The sequence below is a fragment of the Apteryx mantelli genome, chromosome 18 (assembly GCF_036417845.1).
Source record: "Apteryx mantelli isolate bAptMan1 chromosome 18, bAptMan1.hap1, whole genome shotgun sequence".
Taxonomy (NCBI): Eukaryota; Metazoa; Chordata; class Aves; order Apterygiformes; family Apterygidae; genus Apteryx; species Apteryx mantelli.
In genome coordinates this window covers 10,577,236-10,603,495 of record NC_089995.1, presented here as the reverse complement: position 1 = coordinate 10,603,495, position 26,260 = coordinate 10,577,236, and the positions used below count along the sequence as shown (strand labels likewise).

Genomic DNA, 26,260 nt, shown 5'->3' with positions numbered 1-26,260 from the left:
CACAATAGGGCTAAACGAAACTCAAATCTTTTGTCACTAGGTAATTGTTTACAAGCACTGCCAAAGCATTGGATAGGGCAGAAAACATTTGTAAGTGGACTGAATTCAAGGTCATTTTAAAACTTTAATATAGATAGTCATCACAACATAATAAATACTTACAGTAACAGTGAAAGCCTCCAAGTCACCAGCAGCATTTGACCAAGGTGACAGAAGATAAAGAACCATCTCCCAGGTTTCATGACCTAGACTTTACTATGAGCAGTCTTCAAGCAAGTGATACAATGAGACCCCGATTATTTGCAGCTACTGTGGAAATAAGCATATGATCAACATAGGCCTGTCAACAGGACTGAAGGACAACTTTCTCTAAATCCCTGCACACTTGTCATCTATAGAGGATTGGTCCAAAGAAGGGAGCAGAGGAAGCAAACATTTAAGACAGCTATAAAAACAGAGCCTACTTAGATGCCCAAATGAAAATTGTACCCCATCTGCTTTCACACTCTAGAATAAGCAGGGAATGCATTCTTCCTCATTTTGACTTACCTGAGAAAGTAATTGAGAAAAAAACATTTATTTCTATATCTATTTATTATTCCAGTTTGTAAAAATATAAGACTAATATACAACTACAGCTAGCTTGATTTTGTAAAATCAATCTTCATTCAGTGAGTTACCAATGTACATCATACATTAAAGTTGTAAGAAAAATACTGATATTTGACATTTTAAACAAGTTCATTCATGTAAAAATCACATTGCAAGTAAAATTTAATTAGAAAATACATAATATTCACAAAAATACACATATGTTAAAGACAGCTTGTGAGAACATTGTCCTAAATTTAATTCAACTGTGGAGAAACATATGATTCACAGTTAGGCTTGACTTATCCAGTACCACAGCAGAACTTCAAAGTAAAGAATTTGCTCTTTTTTCCTGTTAAGGTGCACTTAAAAGGTTAATCTGTCTTCAGTCTCCCAGTTGCAAGTAAGGAATGACTTGTTCCCTACTGTGCATATACACAACTGTATAACACTATTCAAAAGAATTCTAGTTTTCCATTCTATTTTGAAATAATTTGGATATTTATAAATTAATTTATAAAATCTGGATCAAAAATACAATTTACACATATTAGGATACTTAATACATGAAGAGTACATTGATAGCAGCTTAATATTATCAATCATGCGCAGTAACCTCACAATCGCTTTTAGATTTTAGCTAAAAATAAAGTCTATATAAAACAGTCAAGCCTTTAAGCATTTTCTTCCAAGGAGAAAATTGTAGAGATGCTAAAAATTTAGGAGGTAGTGAATGAAAGGCTAACAATATCAGCATAATATTTTTAAAACCTTATACTGAACCCCAGTACCACTTACAAAATTTAGCCATTCGTAATCTATGGTTGATTATCCTGAAATAATGATTTAAAAATATTTAGTAATTAACAATGTATGCATTAGGAAGATATGGAAGAACTTCAGAAACTTATGGTAACTGCAGCATTAAGCAATTACATGCTGTGCAGTCCGTCACTGTAATTGTAAATATACTCTTTATAAAACCTATCTAGGTTTATTCCCTAAATGTTTTTCATCAACTCTCAAATGCTTAGTTCTACTATATTTGTTATCAAATTTCTGTAAAACAGAACATTACATTTGTCAAAAAGAATATTATCTCACATATTGAAGATTAATGGAGTTTGGAGGAAGGATCCTAAGAGATGGATTCTCAGTTTTAAGCAGGACCTTAATTAAATTTCTGTAAATCCTTAATACTGGTGCATATATATTCAAAATATTCATGCATCTGTTAAAAGTAAAAATTAGGTAACACAAAAGGGTTTGGCAGCACACTAACCTTGGGTGTTTGTACTTAAGCAATAAATTACCTTGTAACATTAGCATTCTCAGACTCAACCTTCCTGTGTAAGTGAATAGCTCAACTTGCATCCAAGCTGCAACATACTATGTATCACATTAGGTCCATAAAATATTTCCATTGAAAGAAAACATTACACCTTCATTGAGTGCCCTACCCGTTCGTCTTCTGCATCTGTGGCCCTCATTCTCCACTTATCCAGTGCCTTTATTCCTTTGATTATTCACAATACATTCAAGTAAACAAAAGGCACAGAAGTGCAAACTAGCATAATAAATGAAAGTTGCCCTCCACTGATGATTTCATACAGGAAGGAAAGTCCTTTGATAAAGGAAGAAAGAGACATTTTAAAGTAAACAATCTTCCTTAAATAAAGGAAGTGCAGAGCAGCACTGACAGAAAATATGTATATTTAAAATTTATATGTTGCAGAACATATAGACCATATCTGTTTTCCTCTTTTCATATCAATGGATGTATTTACTTCAGTTTAAAGATTATTAATAAAATAAGTCTAAAAAACTTTAAAATACTTGCTCATGTTAAAAAAAGTTCCACGGCCTCTCATGTGCATACTCTGATAAAACCACAAACAAAATTGCAAATATAGATTAGAGTTCTGCTTTGTCTAAGAGTTCCATTATTCGTTATGCCAATTCTCCATAAATCAGAAAGGGCATTAATCTGATAGAAGATTGACTTTCTCAAGGTCTGTAGGACTCTAAATCCAATGTTACTGAAAGCTTGAAAATACCACTATTCATAAAGTATAATGAACTTAAAATCTGCATTTATCAAAATTAAACGCTGTAATAACTGAAAGTAATTGCCTACATCATTAAGAAAAGTGTCAGCAAATACAGTTTTAGCCTCTGATATGCTATAAGGACTTTTACAGATGCTTAACATTAAACTTACAGTTAGTCTCATGTTAGTAAAGTTACCAGAGGTAGATATTTTCCCAAGATAGACTGGGGAAAAAAAAAAAGAACGGGGTTAGTCTCTTTTCCTGTTCCATTGCGCCACCCCGCAGGGCAGAACATGCTTCCAAGAACCAGACTGCTGGCTCTGGTAAGCACAGCACAGAACTGGCCACATCCTCCCTGCTTTTTAGAGGTTGACTTAGGCTGCCGGATCCCTGATGAGAAACTTCATCCATCTTTCTCTCCAGCCCCGTTAGTTCCCATCTTCCATTTCCCTGCCACTTGTGCCGCAGTGGTGAAACAGGAGACAGGACTAAAAGGGAGAAGGGAAAAAAGTATGCTAAAAGCCTCTCCCTGCAGTTCTCCTAGTAAGTCTGCAGCTGATTATACACACATGCTTACGCATTTCAATATCAGGACTTTTGTCATCAGTATTGTTTTGTGTATAGTAACTTTGTAATATTCAAAATACCCAGCCAGTGGTGCACAGAAAGGTCAGCATGTACAATTTCGTTCATTATAATGACTAATTTTAACACCACACAGGCTCAAGCAAGTTCTATCAAAGCCACAACCTAATTTCAAACTTTTTTTTTTTTTTAAATCAATGGATTTAAGTCAATTCAAGCTGCTCTAACCTGGTCAGGTTTGAAGAAAGTCATTTTTCACATGATTTTGACTCCCTGCAACAAGCTCTTCTGCTAGTAGAAATCTTTACAGTTTCTACTAGGACTATGATTTTCATATGAAATATGCCATAGGTATGTTATTTTCATAGTATTAAGTTTACATTTGATTTCTTTAAAGTTCACTGTGATTAGCAACTAAATTGAATGATATCCTTAAATACTTCAAACTAAAATGAGAACAAGTCTTCAAGACACAGAAGCGTTAAGACTTTCACATTTGCATTTACAAATCATAGTGTCATTAAAAGTAAGTTTTCCTGGCCATGCAAGGCAGATTAAAAACAGTAAAGGTGCATGACTAACGAGCCTGTTGTTGCACATTCACTTCCAAGCGGGCAGTCAGCTTCAGCAGCCCCCACCTCCAACCCCTGTCATCTAGTTGTGGACCACTATTCTACATACATGTTGCTCAATAAATTAGAGAATTAAGTTGATCAAGAACATCTCTTCCTACCCCACCTCCTGCTTGTTTTTCTGTTTTCTGATACACAGAGCCACACAGTGCTACCGGCACAACAAAGACAGCAGCCCAGAACAGGAATGAGGTGGCTAAAGCAGCACTTCAGTTGAATATGAAACCACAGCACATTAGAAAGTCGACCTCACACTGTAATGGAAATTTACTTCTATAGAATCAGTAGCATTCCACAAAAGACAAATCAAGTACCTATAAGAGAAAGCTCACAGCTATCTCTTAGCTATCCTTCATTTTCAATTTAAAATTTTCCTCATCCAGTTCCAGTCAGTTATCAATTATCTTTTATCTTCGTGATGTATTTACATTGAAGTGTAGAATTAGCTGAAGTTAGTCAATTTATACAATTTCAAACTTGTATCCATTGTTTCTTCCTTTTAGTCTAATTGCAGTGCTCAGTAGGTGGAGAGGTATAAAATGTATTACATACTAAGCCAAATTAAAACACGTATGGCATTCTCAGTTAATACAAAGTACGCCAATGTAATTTCATAGTGTTATTATAGTTCCGTCTTCTAATGATTTATGATCTGGATTATGTTCTTCATATTCCATACTAATGCTGCCGGCTGAATGATTCAAGTTTATCTCACTGGAAGGAAGGAAACCATTCTGTGTCGACTCATGAAGAAGTTCAATTTGTGTCAACGATTCCAGACTTTCACTGGTACGGACAGCTTTTGGAATCTGCTGTGGCTCACCACTATCTTCAATAATAATGTCTTCTTCATCGCTTTCCTCTTCTCCTTGCAAGAAATTTGTTAAAATATTTGGTGTGCTACTCGGAAGGCTAGATTCAGTAGACTGACCAGAGCTGCCAGAAGTCCGACTGTTCCTGACAACATTGTTTCTCTGGTTTGCTGGTCTTACTGTAATGATCAGGTTACGGCTGTTTGCAATCATCATGTCTGTAACCTGATCGAGGCTCTTTCCCGAAACTTCTATTCCATTCACCTCCAGTACTTCATCATTAACAGCCAGTAAGCCTGTACTTTGAGCCAGGCCTCCAGGGACAAGTCTGGATATGAAAATTCCTGGAACCTTCTCTAGTCCATGTGGCGTTACTCTGACACTAGAGCCATCTCGTATGTAGAATCCCAGGGGTTTGTCAGTTCCGTATTTGTAAAGCCGCACCCTGCGATGGGTTTCTGGAAGAATATCTACATCTATAATAGAAGATACTGGTCTGAAGTCTTGAGGCATGCTAATGACAATGTGTGGTTTCTTCTTGTGATTATCTGGACGCAACACATTTGCTAAGACATTTTTCTTCCTTGTCATAGTATCTGTACCAAAGGCACTGTAGTCCGCATCTTCTGTAAGACACAGCACATTGATGATCAGATCATGATAGCAATGCATATAGACCATATATGAAGTGTTTTAGGTCAGCAGAATGAAATACCTACTCTAGAAGGTTCTCAGCTTGCTACAGCAGAAATTTTTCTCTCTACACATGAAACTAGCTTTAACATTCAGACAAGTTTGTAATATGATTTTCATTTCCTATTACCAAAGGAATCAGTACATATAAAAAAAATTAAAGTTAGCAGCAGTAGAGAGAAAAATATATATATTCTAGCTGCTTGAAAGAAAGGTTAGAATGGCAGGAGTACATATTTTAGAAACTTTTTTTATTCAGAGCAATTCCACTTGTTAGTTATCTCTCCTCAGGTTTCAGATCATTGGAATAGAAAGAAAAAAGGGAAAGCAGGCAGTGTGCCCATTATTGCCTAGTTCCTGGATGCTAGCCAAATGACCTGGATTCAAACTCCAGAAAGCTTATTCCATTCTACATGCTCTTCCCCACCCCCATGCAATGTAGGTAAAACAGCTGTGGAGCAGAAACAAAGAGACCTTGCACAGAAGTACTTCAGGCTAAGTTATTTATACAATACTGTAACCGCTACAATTTGATTCAGAAGCGTGCAAATGGCTTAGAGATTTTTTTTAAAGCAGCCTGCATATGAGTATAAATCATACAAATATTTTTAATGGAAAGTATATACAGAATACTTTAGTTCTGATTGTACAAGCCATTCAGACATCTGAAATGCCTGTTTATCAAAGAAAGCTTCAATTTTTACACTTAATATACCATAACTCTCCATGAAGTTGGTTTTATTTTAAGTGATGAACTGAAACACATTCAGATCTGACTGAAGTCCCTCAGATCTACACTAGTATTTCTGCAGTGTTATGTCAAGTTTTATGTAATGGATTAGAATCAAGCAGAACTGGTTTCTACTAACCCTGGGACTCAGGAAGGCTGGGATTTCTTTGTATTAGCACATTCAGTTGCCGTTGGTACAGCCAAGAAAGTGTAAAAATTCTGTTAGACATTGTAATCTAGAAATTAAAATACCTATGGAAATGCTATCGCAGTGTGAAATTTAAAGAAAATAATATAATTGTTGATGAAAAAAGTATACTGTGCAAATTTGTAAATGAAATGTGTTTTTTCTACACTATGAAGAAGATATATGTACATGTACTGACTATATTTGAACACTTTCACTTCAGATGCTTTAAGCAGAATAGAACAAAGAAAGCAATTCCAAAGCAATAGTCTAACACTATTCCAATTTGTAATACTACTCCCCCCAGCCGACATTAATGCTGCTAAAAACAGGAGAAAATTTTTGAAAATAAAATGGTTGGTTACTAAGGCAGTCTTTGACTTAGTATGCCAAAAGAATAGAGGCCAACAGAGAAGAAAATATCAAATTTAACTTAGGCCACCAAAACCCACAAGAAGTTGCTGTAAACTCAACACTGCACAGTTTTGTATTAAACAAAAAAAACTTACAGATAAAGCTGCTCAATAGCCACTTTTTAATGAACTTAAACAGGAAAAAGTTCAGAAGACAGCTAAGTCTACACTGCCATACTATATTCAGGAGTCACTTCTATGATTTCATCTCAATTACTTCAGAACTCCTACTGGAGAGGACACAGATGCCTCTCTAGAATATTATACCCACCCTGCAGAACACTTTCCACCTCTGCTATTTCTTAAACATGGCCATCTTTTCATCCAGAGTAGCGTTTCTGCATGAATTGCTAAGTGAACAAAGGCAGCACTAACACAGGTTGTCCCCTACATACTACTTAGAACGGTCGTGCCATAGTGCTCTTATTTCATGTGCAGAAGTGTATGTTGATAGCACAAGTATAAGAATAAAGTTAAATTAAGGAGCAGTATGAGGAAGAGTAAGAAGGTAGAAGCAAACAGCAGAATCTACACTAGCTACACTTGAGCATGTTAAGTTAGGAGTTTGAAAGCTTCTGTCCCATAAAAGCATGGAATTACAGCTGTTCTTCACCTAAAGAAACTTTTAAATAAGAGAAATAAAAGCAGAATTTAAGGTTAAATTAAAATAAGATTAGATCTAAACATCAAGAAGGCTTTAGAAATAGCTTGTATGTTCTTCAAATGCCTAAAGAAGTGCTGAGTTAAGTCAGTCTTGTGTTAGAAAAGTGGCTTAATTAAAAAAACAAAATCCAACCTCCCAAACCAAAGCATATAACAGGTATACTATATCTGAAGTGTAAAACACCAGCAGAAATGAAAACTTATGGTTTTCTGTGTAGAATACATTTTGGGACCCATAACTGCTTGAAGATCAGCCATTAAATATCTCTTACTTCATAGCTGAAAAGCATGTGCTGACTTTTCAGACAACATGCAACTTTTTTTTAAAGCTTGCTTAAAATTTAAGATCAGAGAAACATAAGTAGAAGTTTTACCCTCATATACCAAGGACTCATCAAACCAGTTTCAAGTTAGACATCTGGTCACTATATTGGGAAGATTTCTGCAATTTGAAGAGTTACAATAGCTTTGCTTTTCTAATTTGGAACTACAACTGTTTACATGAGAACTTGGAAAGAACACTTATGAAATAAGATTAGACAGAAGGGTCTTGCTCTAAACACATCTTTACTGTTAAATACAAAGTAACGCACAACAACAGCAGCACAGTGATAGTATAGGTAATGATTAAATAGACAATGGCGTCTTGAATATTAGAACTCATTAAGAACATTAAGGGAGTGCAAAGGTATTTTTTAGGTCATGGACTTCCCCCACCAGCATTTTGCATGTATCTTAGTGTTCTCTAAAGCTAAGTAAAAAAAATTTTTGTGCAGTGCACGCCTAGTTAAGTAGCATAAATTTCTGATACTCTGGAATTCTGGTTTTACCATTGGTTGTGCAACATTAAACTCAACAGGACTAATGAAAAATATTCCAATGGCCACAGAGACTTTGCATGGATGAGTCATTTTGTCTCATTTCAAAAGTGTAGCTTCTTTTTGTTTTATGGCAGTGGTACAGATTTATACAAATTTAACACCACATTGCTCTAGAAGAGCTCTGTTGAGAAATGGTCCAGAGTCAATGAATAAGTTGGATGCATTTAGACTAATTAATTCTGTATTGTTTTGACCTTAGACCATATTATGTAGTCTATTTTTTGCAGAGTAAGCTCATCTAAAAAAATAGGAAAGTTGTACATGTACAACATTTTTGTATTTATTTGTGCAAAAGTGTGAATTCCTGACAAAAACAACTCTAGGATAGATGTACTATTGTATATTGTTATAAGTGCAACACTTAAGTATCTAATGATGTTTTACCATAAGCATCAGTTAATTAGCATAAATAGTGCACAGGAAATTAAAATTGTATTAAACCAATGCCAGTAACTGTTTTCTTACAACTATTCTTCCAAATCAAGTATTTCAACATTAAAAGGGGTGAGGGAGGGCTTTGTTTTTTTAATTCAGAGTGAACAAGTTCATACTCTTGTCAAAGATTCAAAGAATATGGTATTTTACACATTCTTTTGTATCAAATGCATATCATATCTGAAAGGTTCCCAGCTTCCCACTGCGGGCTGGTAAAGCTTTGAGCTGCAGAGTCAGGCCTTCTGCACATATGCAGTAATTTTGGCATATGCTAGATATACAGCACATACACAGCATGTTTAGTGTGTTCCAGAAGTAGATTTACTGTGTGCTGCAGGTAAGTTTGTGCTCTTTACTCAACCATGGGTCTAGAACAATTCAAGTGTCTTTTCATAGCTTCCCTCCCTCCCCAGGATAATTTTGGAGTACACAAAAATCACCACCAACCCCACTTGGCTTTCTACAACTATCAGCTGATAAGGCCTAAAACTTCTCCCTCCAAATCAAATTTCTCACAGTTAGTAGAGAAACATGAAGACTAGTTGCAAAAGGACTGGCTTTGCAAGAAATATTACGTAAATTAATACATACCTGAGCTAACATCAGAGACTCAAAAGTGTTTTTTAATACAAAAACTAATAATAAACATCTTCCATGTCTTAGAGGTGAACTTTCAAAACTTCTTTCATAAGACAAATATACTATCGCAAATCTTAATGCTGATCTGGTGCTTTTGCTTTTACAAACTTACTTCTTAACAGGTAACACATTGTTGCAGTAAGATGGTATTCCAAGACTGCAAACCATATATGTCAAAATATTTAAGAAAAGCTATAAAGTATCAGAGGTTTTGTATTGTAGTTAGTCTTAGCTTAATAAATCAACACTAGCAGAAACTAAGATAGTTAAAGTAACATAATTTGAGGGGAAAAAATATCAAGAAGTTGACAATGAAAACTCATCTCCATAACTCAGCCAAACAGCATGACTGTTTAACCTCTCCTCCACTGCTAAACAAATTTTCTAAAGCAATATTCTTGAGTACAAAGGCATCTTTGTTCTGGCACCTAGCTAATCAGTTTAAAGCTACAGTGAAAAATATGTTGGCATGAAGCCAAAGGACAAGGTGTTAACTACAGATATGTTAAGGAGAATGTCCACATAGTGTAACTTCTTTTTTAAAGCAGTTTCAGACTCATGATGACACCAATTTACATGCGCTTATTACATTCAATTTAAAACAAAAGTCCACAAATAACCAAATCTGGTTTCAACTTAACATCATTCAATGTTAAATATTTAAAGTGATACTTTTCCAATCTACTTGCAAAGCAATGAAGTTACCCTTCATGAATTACATTTTCAAAACCCCAGAATCATATTACTACATTGGAATATAGATGCAACTGAGCATTTTTAAAAATGCTCCTACAAATCATGTCTCTATTTAGCCACAAGTTGTAATGAAATAAGGTTTAAGGAACCTAACCTAGGTTTTTAGAAAAAGGACTCAACTCTTAAGATATTCCACAGAGAACACTGTTTAAAAAGTCAACACCTCTTACTTATTTTATTTTTTTTAACCAAAATAAAGTTAACACTCCACAAGACTTCTTAACAGTGAAGAAACCTACCTTAACAGGCAGGAATGAATTGATTCCAAAGTATCTTTCCACTTTTTAATATATATGATCATGTATACTTAAAACTTGCAAAAGCTGTATGTTGTAATTTAATATCCTGAGAGTTTTATGGATGTTAAAGTGAACTACATCTTCTGTAGAGTTATTTTCCCCATTATTCTTGTATTTACAGGGCAAAATCCCCCATATCCAACTGCCCTTCAGAGCCCATAGGGACCTCATAGTTTTTTCACATTTTATCCTTCAGTAAGATTTTTCTCAGACAGAGTGACTCCCATACATCTGGATTTAATCACATACATCAGTTTAACCTTTAAATTCCAGATGTCAACAGTACCTGTTAATCTGTTAAACAAACTGCAGAATGAAATTCCAATAAGCAACTATTTTCTGCAAGCTGATAGCCATCCTTAACTTGTGTAATATCAGTCTCTAGGGGAATGTACATCTTGCACTGAAATAACCAGAAATATTTTAAAGGAATTTAAAGATAATAAAATTAGGAAAGTCTACGAGATGAATGTGATTTCACAGCATTAAAGTAGCTCTGGGTTTCTTGCCACATTTACCAATATGCATAAACACTTAGGCTAAGACAATTTTCTAGCTTTTATAAATTAGCAGTCAAAAGTTAACAGAAGTGAAAAAGCACTTACTCTGGCATGCCAAAAATCTCAAAGTTACAGACCGTCTTACCTTACCACAATTAGTAGATATTAGTAACACTGTAAAACTTACTTCTATTGCTCCTATTACAACTCCTTAAAATGTTCCTGGGATGCAAAATACTAAGGATCTGATACTATTTACCCTGGATTTTATTATAGCCCGCTCTTATCTTACATTGGCTTTTCACAAATTGCATGTAGCTTCTAGATAGGACTACCTTCTCCATTGGCTTTTTGACAAAGATCTTAAATTCCCAAATATCCTTGCTAGAAATGCAAAAAGGCAAACTTCCATTAGAAAAAAACAACACAGAAAGTTCTTCAAGTGATTTAACAGTTTATAAAGCCACAAAAAACCTTACAAGAGGAAGAGTAACTTGGGGTAGCTTAGTTCCAAAATGGCAAGGATGACTGTAGCCCTGTCAATAGCCAGTATTTGTTCAAAGATTTTATTTTCAATTGTGTAGAGGTACAGACAATAAAAAGTTGTGTTGTCAAAAAAGTTATATCTATACAGTGAGACTGTTGCACATCTCAAACTTGCGTAATTCAGCCTTAGTTATCACAGTCAAATTATCACCAGCAAGTAAAAAAAAAATTATTTTCCATAAAACAAAATCCTGTTTTGTGTGGCAAGGATGCTGATGGAACCACAGCCTCAGTTTAATGAATTGAATCTCAGATTTATGATGAAGGTTAAAATGAACCTTCATCAGATTCAATCAGATAGTTTTTTTTCAAAATGGTCACAACTAATTCAGTATGGAGTACAGTACTGGATGTCAGATTTTAAGACGCAGGCCTGGGTTTTTTCCTCCAAAACTCTATAGCTAGAAGAATCCATACTGTCAGAGGGAAGAATGAAACAACCACTTTCTACAAAGCTTTTCCTGCTAATCGGTTCTTGGCATGCTAAACGAAAGTGGGCTAATCTTAGTTTTGTGCATTATATCAATTCTATTCTCAATGCCTTGTGCCAGTAAAGTCATAGGAAATAATCTATTATCCTTTAAAAGATGAGAAAAATCTGTATAAGGGGTTATGTAAAGTCAGTAACAAAGTAAAAACATATGGTGTTAAAATGTAACCTTAATAATCCCAGTCTGACAAAGTGGCTTATCTGTTCTCATCATATGGCTACTGAAGGAGATTAAATGGCCTTTTCCACCCGTAGGTTCTATTAAAGCAAATAGTTCATCTCCCTGGCAATTCAGAACTGAAACCATATAGGCCTTACTATATTATCCTCAACAAAAACAAAGCATATACATTTTGCCAGCAACACAGCAGCTGACCAGCAGCCATATTAACTATTTTTAAATATTGTCTGTGCAAGATCATTGTGGAGCTTGTTCATTTTTTGGAGTGGGAAAGCCAATAAAACCTTTTGCTGTTTAAGTATTTTCTAAAAGAAAACAAGTTTATCTACTACTAACAACCAGAACAGCTATTTTATGAAAATGCGCACTAAGCAACAAGCAATCTGTTATTCAAAGATCAGTTAGCTGTCTTATGACAGGGATGTGTGTGCACATTCATATATACGCACACATGTGTGTATGCCTGTACACAAGCAAGCAGAAGACCAACAGAAGAAGAAATTAGATTTTCTTTGCTTCTCCAGATTAAAACATAATTTCAAATAATTTCACTAGATTTCCCCCCAGTTCCATATACTGAATACTGTCTCCTGGACAACAACAAATACAAATTCAAAATTGATTTTTTTCTTCATGAATAAAAGCAGACACTGGAAAGAGACAAACAGAACTTGTGCCTAGAAGATAAGCTATTTTTAAAGGCAAATCGACACACTGAGCAGCACTCACATTTGAAGTTTGCTAATGGAAATAACCTTGTCTCTTTGAAAGCTTCAGAGTGTTTTATTAGGAAAATGTGTTGAGCGTAGCATATTACAAAGTTAGTCTTCAATTTATGCTAATATTTAATACTTCATGTAATAAGACTTTCCAGATTCTTTTTCATCTAATAATGTCCTCTCCTCTTGTCCAAAGAGGATTTGAATTTTAAATGAAACATACACCCAACATACAGAAAAAAAACACCTAAAAATAAAGTTTGAAGTTTATTTTCATTTACTAACCAGAAAGAGGCATTACTAGAGACTTATGACTTGATTTCATCTGATTGAACTAAAAACACAAGCAGAAAGCACACAGTATAAATAGGTTGCTTGAGGAAGCTGTCGCAGGAAAGAAGAGTTGTGAATATATTTCATTATCCATAATTACTGTGGAATTCAACATGGTGAAATAGAACTGAAGGTTTCTTTTCCTCCAAAAGTCACACTATTTACTGCAACAAGGCATAGCTGTGTAAACAAACAGTTCACATTATGCCAAGTGCACTTACCTTTTCTTTGAATGAAAATCCTGAGTAGAGGATTGGCTGTGGAAACTGCTTTATGATAATTGTCATCATTATTGATAGGCAACAGGTCTCCATGAATGTCCGTATATCCCACTAGAACATCAACATTTGGTATCTTGTGCACATGCTGCAATAATCCATAGAACTCCTCAAACTTTCCAGGTTTGGATCTTTCCAAAGAAAATCGTCGAAATTCTGCTCCAAACTACAACAAAAAATATATCTTGCTTTATTAATATGAAAATCTAATATACACTCAAACAATAGGATGATTTGAATGCAACACCAGAAGTGTTATGGAATTTAAAGTACACTAACAACTATAATCCATAATTTGGAAAAGGCATAAAAGGTCATTTCAAACTGTTTATTTTTCAAAGTTATTACTCTATATTTGGTCTTCATAAAAATGTACTGTAAAGTAAGAATGTGTGTAAGTTTTGTTTTTACTGTTCTGTTCAAGTCAAAACATTTGCTCATGTGGGAGTCTAATGTTAAGGTAATACACACTAGTATAAATTATTGTAGATTCTCACATGCTTATGATGGAGTAGCCATGCTCTGGGTATAGGACAGAATTCATACCCAACACTGATGCTGGTTGCTCCAAGACAAGCATATGCTTAACTTTCTAGGGTATGTGACTACCTGGAACTTTTCCAAAGAAATTCCAGAGCACTTTTAGAAAGTCATGTAATATATGCATGACTCTTTCTAGTATTTGGAAACCCCTAGTTGTTCAGACCAGAAACAAAAAGCCATTTTGACTGGAAGAATACAAAGAATGACTGCTGTCTTTCAGTACAAACTAAGTGCAGTAAAGCTTTAGTGAGCTACAGAGAGACATTTAAATTGCATCCTCCCAAGCCTTAAGTCACTTCTATTAGCCAAAGAGAAAAATACAGGAGGCAATCAGGAACTGTTCTTTAAAAGTATTCAAATATTTCTCTGCACCATTAAGGCTCAAATCTCCATTGCATAATCATTTACAAAGCGATTGTATCCAGGGTGTAAAACATACAAGGTTCAGAAAAATATATGAAAAAATCATCACTGGCACTATACTTTGAGGTAGAACACGCATTTAGTCAATATGATCATTCAACTTCATCAAATTTGATGTAAATAAGAGTAAACATTTGACATAGACCAGACAAGTTTTAATTTTCATAGGTATAACTGGCCAAATTATAGCATTCTGCCCTACGCAGGCAGGACCTGCAAACAGAATATCAGGTAAAAGTAATTCCAGAACTCCAGGGACTGCACATCAGGCACACACAACACACCAGCAAGGACGTTGAAAAGAATGAAGAGATTACAGCAGCAGCCAGGCTACAGAAAGCAGACTGGCTTGTATACAAGTTAAAATGGTAATAAGCTAGTCAATAACAAAGATAAAACTAACAAAAGTCAGTTGGTGGTATTTTTGAGAGTTCTATTACTGATCCACAATGAACATAAAGACTTTGAATGATTTCTTCGGTAAGATTAATTTTAACCAGAACACAGCAGCACATGGAACAAAATACTTGGACTGAAATTTTGAGCCTCAGTATCAGATACTTGGGTATATGTTACACTGTAGATGTGAAGGAGCACATTACCAGGCCTCCAAACCGAGCTCCTCCTGTTTGATTACAATCTTTTGGAGAATAAAAGGTTTAGAATGCTGACATACAAAGGAATGAAAATAAGGAGAACCTATTGTGAGCACATTAGCACCACACTAACTCAAATACAGCACAACAAAACCACCTAAGTCTTCTGCACTTCAACACTCCACCTTCCACCAAAACTTTTAAATAAAAGAATTCTCTGTAAACATTCCTCTTCTATAGATACTCTAATTATAGTAACATTAACTAACAATAAGGCAGAAGGGAGGATTCATTCCTGCTTATAACAAAGTAAATAAACTGCAGGAAGAACTCCCTTCACGTCAAAAGCAGCATGCTTGACTATGACATCAGTGTAAGAATTTATCCTGTGTCTCTCAAGTCTTTCTTCAGCCATTTGAAGCATGAATACCACAGGAATTTTCCATTCATTGCATCTGCTTCAATTGTTTTGATTTGAAAGACTACACAGTTTAAGCACAATCAAGTAAGGTGCTAAAAAAAAAATTTGGAGCAACTGCTATGCTACTGCAGTAGTAGGCATGCAAAGAACGAGATTTTCCACAAACATGCATTTTTTAACACACATGATAAATAACAACTCTATAAACATTTGGTGCAAACACCAAGAGACTAATAATCTGGCTATAATTCCTAACATGGTTTTGTAATATGCTCAATACTATGACAAAGCAGATAAAGACAAAGTAAAACTATGCAATTTCATGGTCAGTTTATTTTAACTCCCTGAAATGTTTTCATTTAATATAAATTTTTACACTCCATTCCATTAAACAGCCTGCACTAGCAAGAATTAACAACTCAGAAGGAGTTTATATGAGAGGATAGATTGGGAGAGACTAAATTGAGAGAATGCTACTTGTCACTTGAGCTGTTTACAAATACAGGATGTTTCACTGGTAACTCATCTGAGAAAATGCAGTACAAGCTATGTCAACATACTGAGAAGTTACTAGAGATGCTTAAGACAGACTTGCAATAATATATTCAGTAAAATACATTTTCTTACAGAGGATAAAGATGTCTCATCTCATATCATACTGCCACTATACTATTAGTAGCCTCCAGCAGCAATAATAGAACATGAACTACAGCAGCCATACCTAGTCTCTTTTATCAGCATATTAGATTTCATTCTGCAAAACAGAAGAGAGAGAGAGAGAGGAGGAAAAAAAATACAAAACAAAAGTTTATTTGGGAACTTTCATACCATCTCTAAAAACTCTAGGTCGGGGTATAAAACTTACTTGACTAACATTAGAGAAATGGTTAACTGGAATAAATATACTATGGGGATTCCCCAAGGCAAGTTCAGACCAGTTACCTAAATCCAGTAAAGCTAACTAACAAAAAGATTTTGCTCATATAACTGCAAATACAGTTGGGCTGTGCTGCCACAGCTTTGACAGCTGGGGCATGATTATTGATTTGGAGTATCTAAATAAAGAGCTGTGCATTGCTGATAAGCCTTCAAAGTCTAGACCACTTCACAGTAATGATCCCCTTCACCTCCCACACAATCCTTTCTTCCTCTTTCAGAATTCTTCTTACTCTCATAAAAGGGAGATGATGCCTATGCTACATTAAATCAATGCGCTTTTAAATAATCCATTAGAGACAAGTAATTCTAGGAATGTCTTGAAACTCGCTTTGTGATATGCAGTAAGAGACAGTCCCTATTCATTATAACTTTTATATTTTCCTATACAAACAGCAAAGAATGCATCTCATAGCTGATTCCGAAATACATTCATCTCATTCTTAATCAAGCAAAATACATGATGGGGAAACCAGTAGGTCTAGAGTTTTAGGCTGAGGCATTAAGTACTTTGCTCATAAACACATTGTTCTGGCTGTTCTCAATCTTAAGAGTGCATAAATGAAAAAGATTTCACCAGCCATAGTAACAGCTACGCTTCACTAGCATTTAGAATCATGGTTACCAGGTACTCCTGTGCTTTTTGATTTAACCTTCAGGTGGACAAAATCAACAGTTTTTTTTTTTTTTTCAAAATCACTATCACCTATGCAACCTAGATGTTTTCCAGGAGAAATTTCGGCAGCATGTCATATTATCCTTAACAACAATAACAAAAAAAACCCACACAACAACTTGAGTCCTGGCTGCTACACATATACTGCAGTTCTAACACTTGATAGGAGAAAAAGCACAAAAGAAACAGCAGACAGACTGTAGACCAGTTAAAAAAAAAAAATCTGAACAAAAGATACGTTTTATACCAATGGAGGAAAACACATTTCTGTATAGGCGCACTTACAATTTGCCTAGACAAAGTGTTTTTAACACAAGTTACACACGTTCATTTAACTAACGACTTGACACACCAATTAATACCGCAGATCCAACACCTTTGTAATTGTTAACAGCTGAATGACAAGTCAACAAAACATCAGAAATATAAACCAAAACATAACCTAATTCCTTTCAAAACTTCAAAGTTTTTCCAGCAAAACTGTGCCTAATTTGCATTAAGAAGCAGCAGTAGAAACAACGGATGCGGATACATTGATAAAAAATGGTTCGAGGAATTGTGCACAACTTTGACAACAAAAAACTTTTGGTATGAGCTATAACAAATAGATATATCCGCTCATTAAAAAAACTGCCATTATAAAGTCCTTAGAAAGTCTTCAAAGGAAAGCAAGTTTTGCTTAAGATAAGTTAGCCGTGCCTTATCTTTACCAAGTAATGCAAGCTAAACAACAAGCTCTAGCCCACTTTAAGAAAGGTACGTAAACACATAGTTACTAAGTTAACCAAAAACCCCATTTTCCCCATCTAGACCAAGAACAGGTTTTGGAGTTCATGAATCATGACGCTAAAACATCTCTTCTGGTCCCCCCAAACTTTCCCAAAGCATATACTTCTCTATATGCCTTTTTAGCCAACGCAGAAACTAAGGGGCCAAAGTCACAAGCCTGTTTAAAAGAAAAAAGAAAGAAAAACCGCACGCAGGAATACTTATTTCCTCCCCACAGCAGGGCACGCAGTAAGCGATACCACAACGTAACCGCCGCCGCGGCAGCGGCCCGCGGGGGGCAGCGGCCGGGGGGGGGGCACCACCGCCGCCGCCCGGAGCGCTCGAGCGGCGCCGCAGCCGTGCCCGGGCGGCCGCCGGCCCCGCGCCCCGCCGGCAGGTGAGTCAGCAGCTCTCCCTGCCCACCGACCTCCTCCACAGCGGCCCCGCAGGGCAGGGCCGGGCCGGGCCCTCTCCCCGGCCCTGCGCCGCGGCCGGACCCACCTTACTCTTCACCTCCATGGTGCCGAGGCCGCGGCTGCCCGCGGCACCGCGGTGAGGCCGGTTCATGCCGCCGCAGGGCCGGTGTCCCGGCTCCCCCCTCTCGCCGCAGCCGCCGCGCGCTGAGGGAAGGGCAGCGAGGCGGAAGGGCCCGACGCCAGCCGCCCCCGGCACCCTGCGGCCGCTCCGCCGGCTCCTGCCGCCGCCCTCTCTCCCTCCCTCACAGCGCGGCGGGGGAAGGGGAGGGGAGGGGGCGGGGCCACGGCCGCTGCGGGCACCTGCCGCGCGCCGAGCCCGCGGCCGGCAGGGGGCGGGGCGGCTGAGAGCGCGCGGCGCCTGCGCCCCAGGGAGGGCCGCGGGCGGTGCGAGGGCGGGGCCGCGCACCTGCCGCCCGCGAGCATGCGCAGTGGCCACCTGGGCGGCGGGGCCGCGCACCTGCGACCGGCTCGGCGGGGTTCCAAAATGGCGGACGCGCGCGCGGGTGAGGAGGTGTCCGTATGAGGAAGTGTTTCTTTCTCCCCCCCCCCCCTTTCTCTAATGACCTGGGGCCTCGCAGGTGTGGGATGTGGCCGAGCGACCTTTGCGCTGGAGGAGCCGGGCCTGGCGTGGCAGCGCGGGGCCGTGGCGGCCGAGGCGCGGCCCTCCTTCCCCTCAGAGGCCTCAGCGCCGGGCCGCGCCCCTCGCCGCCGGCTCCCGCCACGGTGCCCGGGGGGCGGCGGGCGTCGAGGCGGATCCTGCGAGCTTAACGCGCAGTGCTCCCCTGTTAGGTCATTTGTCTGTAGGTTATCTGAGATATGTCTAGAGCTTGCCAGAAGTTTGAACTCTTGCACTCTGGATACACCTGTGAAGTCCATTTGGTGCACAGAGAAGTTGGAGTTCATGTTTTTGTTTTAACTGCAAGTAATATCGCAGTATCTGGCAATATGAACCAGAATGGCTGTTTTATGTAACCTTGCGTATTGGTATAATTCCGATATAGAGCAGTTACTTTAATTCATAGCCTCTATAAACCTCCTTAGTGGGGAGACCATTTACACCTTACAGTCTGAAGAAAAAGGAATTCTTACTAGTGTAATTTTACATGTGTTGGTAGGAAGAAAGCGCATGGATCAACCTATTTGTGTCAGCATACCTTTTAAATATAGATTGCTTCCTGGTAGAAAAGAACTCAATTTGAGGCATCCTCACGTGGGCTTTATGTAAAATGCTGTGAAGGGATTTCAAACAAACAACTCTTTGCAGTTAAGGCAGGTTATGAGTGTCTAGTCAGTTCACATGTCTCAGCTGGTAATCAGTAGTTTCTAAAGACATCCAGTGCTGAATCACTTTTAAGTCAGTGCCGTTTCGTACAGCCAGTCTTACTCCCGTCATGCCAAAGGCAAAGAAATTGCAACTATCATTGAAGCCAAGACAAGCACTAATTAGCACAGAGGATATTGTTAATTGTTAAGTATAGTTTGCTGTCAGTCAGTGTCTGGGCGGGTTCAAATCTTCACGTCCTTTATCCAGTATGTTCTGTGTTTACACTGGAAAAATGTTTCATAGAGAGTTCAGTCCCTAAATTTAGATAAAATCTATGGTACTGTGGTAAACATAAGATAGTAGATTGCAGCTATGTGAGCAAGATACAGATAAAACCTCTTATTTTTTCACTTTATATTTAGCAAAACTGAAAAGATTTTGGACTACTTTCCATTTCTGTCTTCTACAGCCTACTTTGCTTAATGAGCTGTAGGAAAGCGCAGAGAAGAGTGCACGACAGAAGCGAACAGTGCTTTCTCCAGGTTTTCTAAAGCAATTGGTTTGCCTTTTTCTTTGGGGGGAAAAAAAACTTCTGAAGATGTTTTGTGCTAGAAGCCATCATGCAGTTGATTTTACTGCTATAGATTTATGGGATATAGTTTAAGATAATTTTTTTTCTACCTTGCATTCCTAGAATTGTTTGAGTTCCATGCAGTGGGTGTGGTAGCATGCTTAAAGAGTGAGGGCAAATTCATTTCAAGTCACTGGAACCAACGTAATAAAAAGTATTAATCACTGGCTTGCTTTCATCACAAGGAGCTGATGTATGAGGAAGGAATGTGATAAACAACTTGATTTCAGATAAAGGTAGGAGAAAGGCAGGCTTTTTGTGCCAGGATTAGCACAGGTTTGTAGAGCTATTTTAGTCACAAGCTCTCTAAAACCTGTGATTCAGACTTGATCAAGCTATTCATGGCATGTTCAGTTTCAGCTTCTGTGAAGTTGAAAGACAGGTTGGGTTTCCTAATCTGTGGTAGTTGGGGAAGTTTTTTGGGAGGATTTTTTTTTTCTTAATTTGTTTTGGCGTGGAAATTAGATCACTAAGACTACCATGCAGTATAGTGGGATTCTGCTCTAATGCATCTTTCCCATCTCAAGACTTCCCACTTTTTAAATGAGTATTTAAATGAGTATGAAATACAGCCCTCCCAGGAGCTGAAAGATTGCTTCCAGGAAAAATCATAGAATATGCCTGCCAGTGTATGTTGACTGTTATTGATGACCCACCAAAACTTTTGTTGTATAATTCAGGGCTTACATTGTTCTTGCATTTAACTTAAAGTATTGCAATTTTTGATAGATCAGTCTATTTCATACTAGTTCTTTTTCCCTGCAAAGACGGGAGTTTTCAGGAAAAATGTACGCCCTGCATTTTTCAGAGTTCTAGTGACATGTGTGACCTCAGATTACTTTTCCCTTGCCCGTAATCAGTGAATAGTACAGACCATTTTTGTCTTAGAGATAGCTGATGGTCGCAAATGTAAATAATACTGCAAAGCATTACCTATAGGTAGCCATGTAAATAAAAGTAATTAGTTTCTGCTAATACTTGCGACCCCTGAGCAGGATGTCTGAATTTACATTTACATTGCATTAGATTGAAAGAATTTGAGAAGGCTAGCTTTATATTTTATCTCCATGAAATACAGTTTATGCCTACAGCAAATACAGACACAGGAGCAAAGCTTATCATGTAAGCCTTATTACATGGCATTTTGGCTTATTTATTAATAATAGTAATGTTTAAATAACGTGCATGTGTAATAAAAACTGCACTTCTTACCCTGGAATCATGACAATTGTGGAAATATGTGTTGGTTTTTTTTTTTTTAGGGAACCAAAACCTAACTGGCTCCCAAACATTTTCAACCATTGTTTTATTAATAGATGAATTTGTTTTTTTTACTGTACAGTTATAAAATATGACTCTTAGCATGGAAGTAGTGAAATAAAAGTACTTTGTTTTTCCTGTACAGTAAACAGCAATACAATATAATCATACCAACAATATAGTGGCTGTACAGGTACAAATATATTAAGTGTAGCTCAGAAATGCCCCCTAGCTAAGTACTGCTTCTCCTTTTCTGACTAGATTTCATCTTTTTTTCTTTTTTTTTTCTTTCTTTTTTTTTTGGAACAAGTACCTGAGAAGGCTTGAGAAATGGTTGTATATCTAAAAAAAATATTAAAAAAACATATAAACTATATAAAGAACTTGGTTTTAAATACCTACCTCAAGCATGCTAGGTGCATGTGAGTCCAAATGAATGTACACTTCAAATTATATTTTGCTCAATAAATAGGTATTAAAAAATATTTATATTGTCTATTGAAGAACTAAGGTTACTTCACCTGCTAAAGATAGCATGGACCAGGAGAATAACCAGAGTTAGGATGCAAAAATTTGTATTCTCATTCTGCCTCTGCTTTCTTTTTTGGCTGTCACCAAAATAACTAACTTCTTTCTCCCCCATTCCCCTGCACTGGCAAATTTAGTTGTTATTTTGATACAGTATTTACTTACCTGTCAGTGACAAAATGGATTGATTATTTTTAAAGTTCATATATGATATCTTTTTCAATAAATATTTCTATTTTTTTAGGGTTGTGTGTTTTTCTTTGAGTTTGTTTTGTTTTGTCCGGCTTTATGTGAAAAGCTGTCTTTAGTTCATGCTATCAAATAAATGTTTGTTTATGGTGTGCTACAAATCTAGATTCAATTTTGCAAAAACATTTAAACTTACTCACACAAATATTCCTGCTAATTAAAGTTACCTAGGAATCTGCTCAAAATCAGGAAGATTTGTGCAGGTGGAGAGGGATGACTAGCAGCAATGTACTGTAAGAGCTGGGACACCAAAGCTCTCACACTTCTTGCTGCAGAATTGTGACTGTCACAAATATGAAAGAACTGTGAAAGCCAGCTCTGTTAAGGGCTCTTAGGTTAGGCTTCTGAGTCCTCAGAATAAAAGTCTTGATGCTTCTGGCTCCCTGATCAACTGCTGAGGAAATCTTCAGGCAGTACCTTTGCAAGGTTATTTTTTTATTAAGTAAGAAAAAATTGTGGATTATTTCAAATTTTCTTATGTCTGCAGAAATTTCTGCTCTTCATTCTGAATTGAAATTCTGGCTTTCAACTAGCTCTAACATCAGGCCTTTAACAGGGGATGTGTTGCAAGTATTTTTGTATGTCGCCTGTCCCGGCAGTCAATGCTCTGTAGTATATTTCTACAATTACTCTTGGGCAGGGGCTGCTGCTATGGTGAAAAAATTCTGAAGGTTTTTGAAACTCCTAACAAGTCAAAAGTTCACACTGATAAACTGATTTGTACTGAGTTTTCTAAATAAAATTACAGCCTTTTAAGGCTTTTTCTTCTCATTCATCTAGTACTCCTCAATTTCTATTCAATGACTGTGGATTAGTTTGAAATTATGTCATTAATTAAAAACTGTAGTACTAATCACAGCTGACATCTCACACTGTGCACACATGTATATAGCTTAATGACTTACTTATGGCTAAAGTGTTCCAAAGAAAACATCGCTTATGTTAGAGCTGTAAAGGTCTGTAGATAGCACTTCAATGTTCCCTTCCTCAAAGTGATTTGTCAACACTAGTTTCTTATCTTTCCATTACTCGGGGAGTATTCCAAATCTAGAATTTGGAAAAATTATGACAGATCAAAGGAGTAATTGCTCAAAACTTTATTTTAAGTTTCACACTGGTACAGTTCAGAATTTTAATTTTGGGGAATAGAGACTTTGCTTTTAAGCTTGTTTGGAAGGTACCTTGCATGTATCACTATTTGTAGGTAGAAGTGGTATCCTCTGATAGTGTCAGTAACCTAGAATAAGTAACACATTAAGTGCCATCTGCTGAATAACGAGGATTTATGCCTTTTACTACAAAGGAACATTTTTATATAGAATGGTGCTGATACGTTTTAAAATGATTTGTGACCATACAGTGTGTTTATAAAGGAAATTATTTGGCTTTGTCTGTTGTTAAAAGTAATTTCCTATCGAACAAGGATAACGTTTAAGCTTTAAAGTAAACTAGTTACTACAGATTCTACTGTTTAATCTTTTATAATCATCCGATTACTGTTACACAACACCTTGCTTCACAGCTAGATTGGCACGTGTTGTCTCTGCGTCCTCTGCTTCTCCAGGATGTGATGTTTAAGCACTGCGTTGCTTGTCGCTATCTGATTTTGACATCCCGTAGTAGTGACTTTGTATATCATTATTCTAAGCAAGTCTCTCCTGTCCCATACTGCCACAGATACTCCTTTAGAAATCCTGCATTTAACTGCCTTTTCTTAGGCAGTTAGCTTGTTCTTCTATGTCTGGTTTCTTTCAGAATTACTAGAAACAAATGAGTATCTGCAAAGTTGACCCTACTGCTGAGTCAAACTAAAAGTGCTTTGATAGAAATACTTGAAGAAAGGGAAGTAAAGGCAGGACCTGCCATGTTTCTGTTAACTGTCCAACTGTGAGGAAATTAATTAATTTTGCAAATGCTAGCTGCATCCGACTACAAAAATATGACAACAGTTTGTAAAATAATTCATTAATGTTTATGATCAGATTATTACTGGATAATATGTAACTCATCTGAGATTACATGACCAGTGCTCAGAAAAATGCTGAAATATACTGTGGTCGATTGGACTGCATTACCCATATGCTGAAGGTTGCTTAGCAGGCGACCTAGCTGAGAACTGAATGATGTGAGGATTGTCCATCTAGGTCAAACTTGGCAGGCTTTCACCCTGTTATCCAAGTATTGTCCATTCTAGCTTCTGATAATGGACTACATGGAAATAGTCACAGAATATTGAAAATAATCCAGCAGAGGGCACTGTGCATCCTACTGGTGCCTTTGGAATTTTAAAATGGTTTACGGGGGTGAACTCACTTGTGTAATACTTTCAGTAGAAAAGGTAAGTGTATTTAGATTTTTGGGGTAATTATTATGACTATAGTTAAACATTGTGCTTACTTATTAATTATAATATTGGCCATGTCGATAAAAATACGTGCTCATAGTACAGTAACTGCTCTCATAGCATTAAGTGTAATTTTTATATAAAATTAATCTTATAATGGTTTAATATTTCATTGAGTTATTGTAGAAATAATAAGATGATGTGAGCAACTGTTTAGGAAATTATAAAACAATTATTGTATTTAGACAATTCAAATTTATTTAATCTTTTTTTTCTCAGTATATTTTATGCATGCACCTACCAAGTCAAACCCACTGTGAAACTACAGGATTTAAGCAGACAGACATTTATACACTAATGTAATAGAACCATCACTCTTTATTAACCAAATAGTACTGACGCGATGGTTTTAAGTAAAATAGAAAAAGAACAAACCAAAGGCAGTAGAAAAGCAATTCAGTTTTTCCATGTATGTCACATTTGGAAATACTGATTCTGTGTGTGTTGTTAAGCTGTTAGAAGATATTCACTGCTTCTGTTGGCTCATCTTGTAGTTTCCCTCCTGAGTTATGTCATCATGAACTAAAAATTCCAACGCAGGAAGATGCATAAAGAAGCAAAAGTACTCGTGCTTAAAATTCAAAATGTGTGTAATTATAGTTTAATCTTGTCTTATAACAAACCCTCAGAAGCTCTGAAGTTCTTTATATAAAGGTGGTTTGTTATAACAAAGTCTGGAGTTTGTTTGTTATAATAACGAAGGTGCCTACTTTGACAAACATCAATCTATTGTGCTTTGGTGCATGTCTATCAACATCTAAGCAATATTTTAAAAAGAAAGTTGTAAAAAAAAAAAAGTGGAGTGGGGAGAAAACCAGACGTGGCATACATATTCCTTGCATTAACAGCAGCAAGAAAAATGACTGCTGTCTCCAGGTGTAAAGGGATCATACTAAGAAGGCTAACTACTGAAGAATGATATTTTTTGCTATTGCTGTTATAAACAGAAATGTGTTTTATAGCAGATTTTGTTAAAAGTCAGTTTAGCCTTTTTTTTTTTTTGAGTTAAACTTACAGCCTCATCTACACACTGAGTTTTCTCTCTGTAGTTCAGTTCATTTAGAAACCAAACAAAAATGACTTAATTCAGTACTTAATAAAATTCAAGTTAAACTGATTATGCTGGAACACTGGTGAGGCTGGAACAGTAAACATATACTATTGTTGCAACCATCCTGAATTTTTCGAGTAAAATGATCTTTGTATATCATTGGCTATTGATAGATGTTGAGTGGCTGAATTAGTATTTGTAAAGTGCTTTGAGGTCCTTGAAGAAAAGGTTTTTTAATGTCCCTTTAGGTTTGAAAGACATGAGAATGTTTGTATTTTGTATTTTCATTATATTATAATGGTCCCAACAATAGAGTATTTACTGCTTTTTGTATGTATGAGAATGCTAAACACATGTATTTTTTTAAAGGAAATTCCAGAAGAATGTGAAACTAGTTTGCAACAATAGTTTATAGGACTGTGTCCATTGTTTTCAAGAATATGTAAATTGTTACATTATAGAACTCGCTTTGAACCCCGCTACATAATTAACTGCACTAAACATCAGTATTCAATTTGGAAAATCTGTAGCCAAGAGTTTTATTAGAATTTCGTGGAAAAGGAGAATGTGAACAAAACCATAGAGCAAATAATCTGAAATGCAGTTAAAAATAATGAAAA

The 26,260-nt window shown here is 36.7% G+C and overlaps 1 protein-coding gene across 1 annotated transcript; it reads right to left on the bottom strand.

The window, feature by feature from the left end:
* Positions 1 to 575: 575 nt before the first annotated feature.
* PARD6B (par-6 family cell polarity regulator beta) lies at positions 576 to 18,469 on the bottom strand. The gene is made up of 3 exons (XM_067307497.1): positions 18,279 to 18,469; positions 13,358 to 13,580; positions 576 to 5,297 (listed from the first exon to the last, which is right to left on the bottom strand). The coding sequence occupies exons 1-3, from the start codon at positions 18,342 to 18,344 to the stop codon at positions 4,471 to 4,473; spliced, it is 1,116 nt and encodes a 371-aa protein (XP_067163598.1). The 5' UTR covers positions 18,345 to 18,469; the 3' UTR covers positions 576 to 4,470.
* Between the last annotated feature and the right edge of the window lie 7,791 nt (positions 18,470 to 26,260).

What these genes read in the sequence shown, in the direction of transcription:
- PARD6B (XM_067307497.1), bottom strand. Translation starts at nt 18,344, where the DNA reads ATGAACCGGCCTCACCGCGGTGCCGCGGGCAGCCGCGGCCTCGGCACC. An exon ending in CCATGGAGGTGAAGAGTAAG is followed by an intron (nt 13,581 to 18,278) that starts GTGGGTCCGGCC and finishes TTTTTGTTGTAG; the next exon opens with TTTGGAGCAGAATTTCGACG. An exon ending in GATTTTCATTCAAAGAAAAG is followed by an intron (nt 5,298 to 13,357) that starts GTAAGTGCACTT and finishes TGTGTCTTACAG; the next exon opens with AAGATGCGGACTACAGTGCC.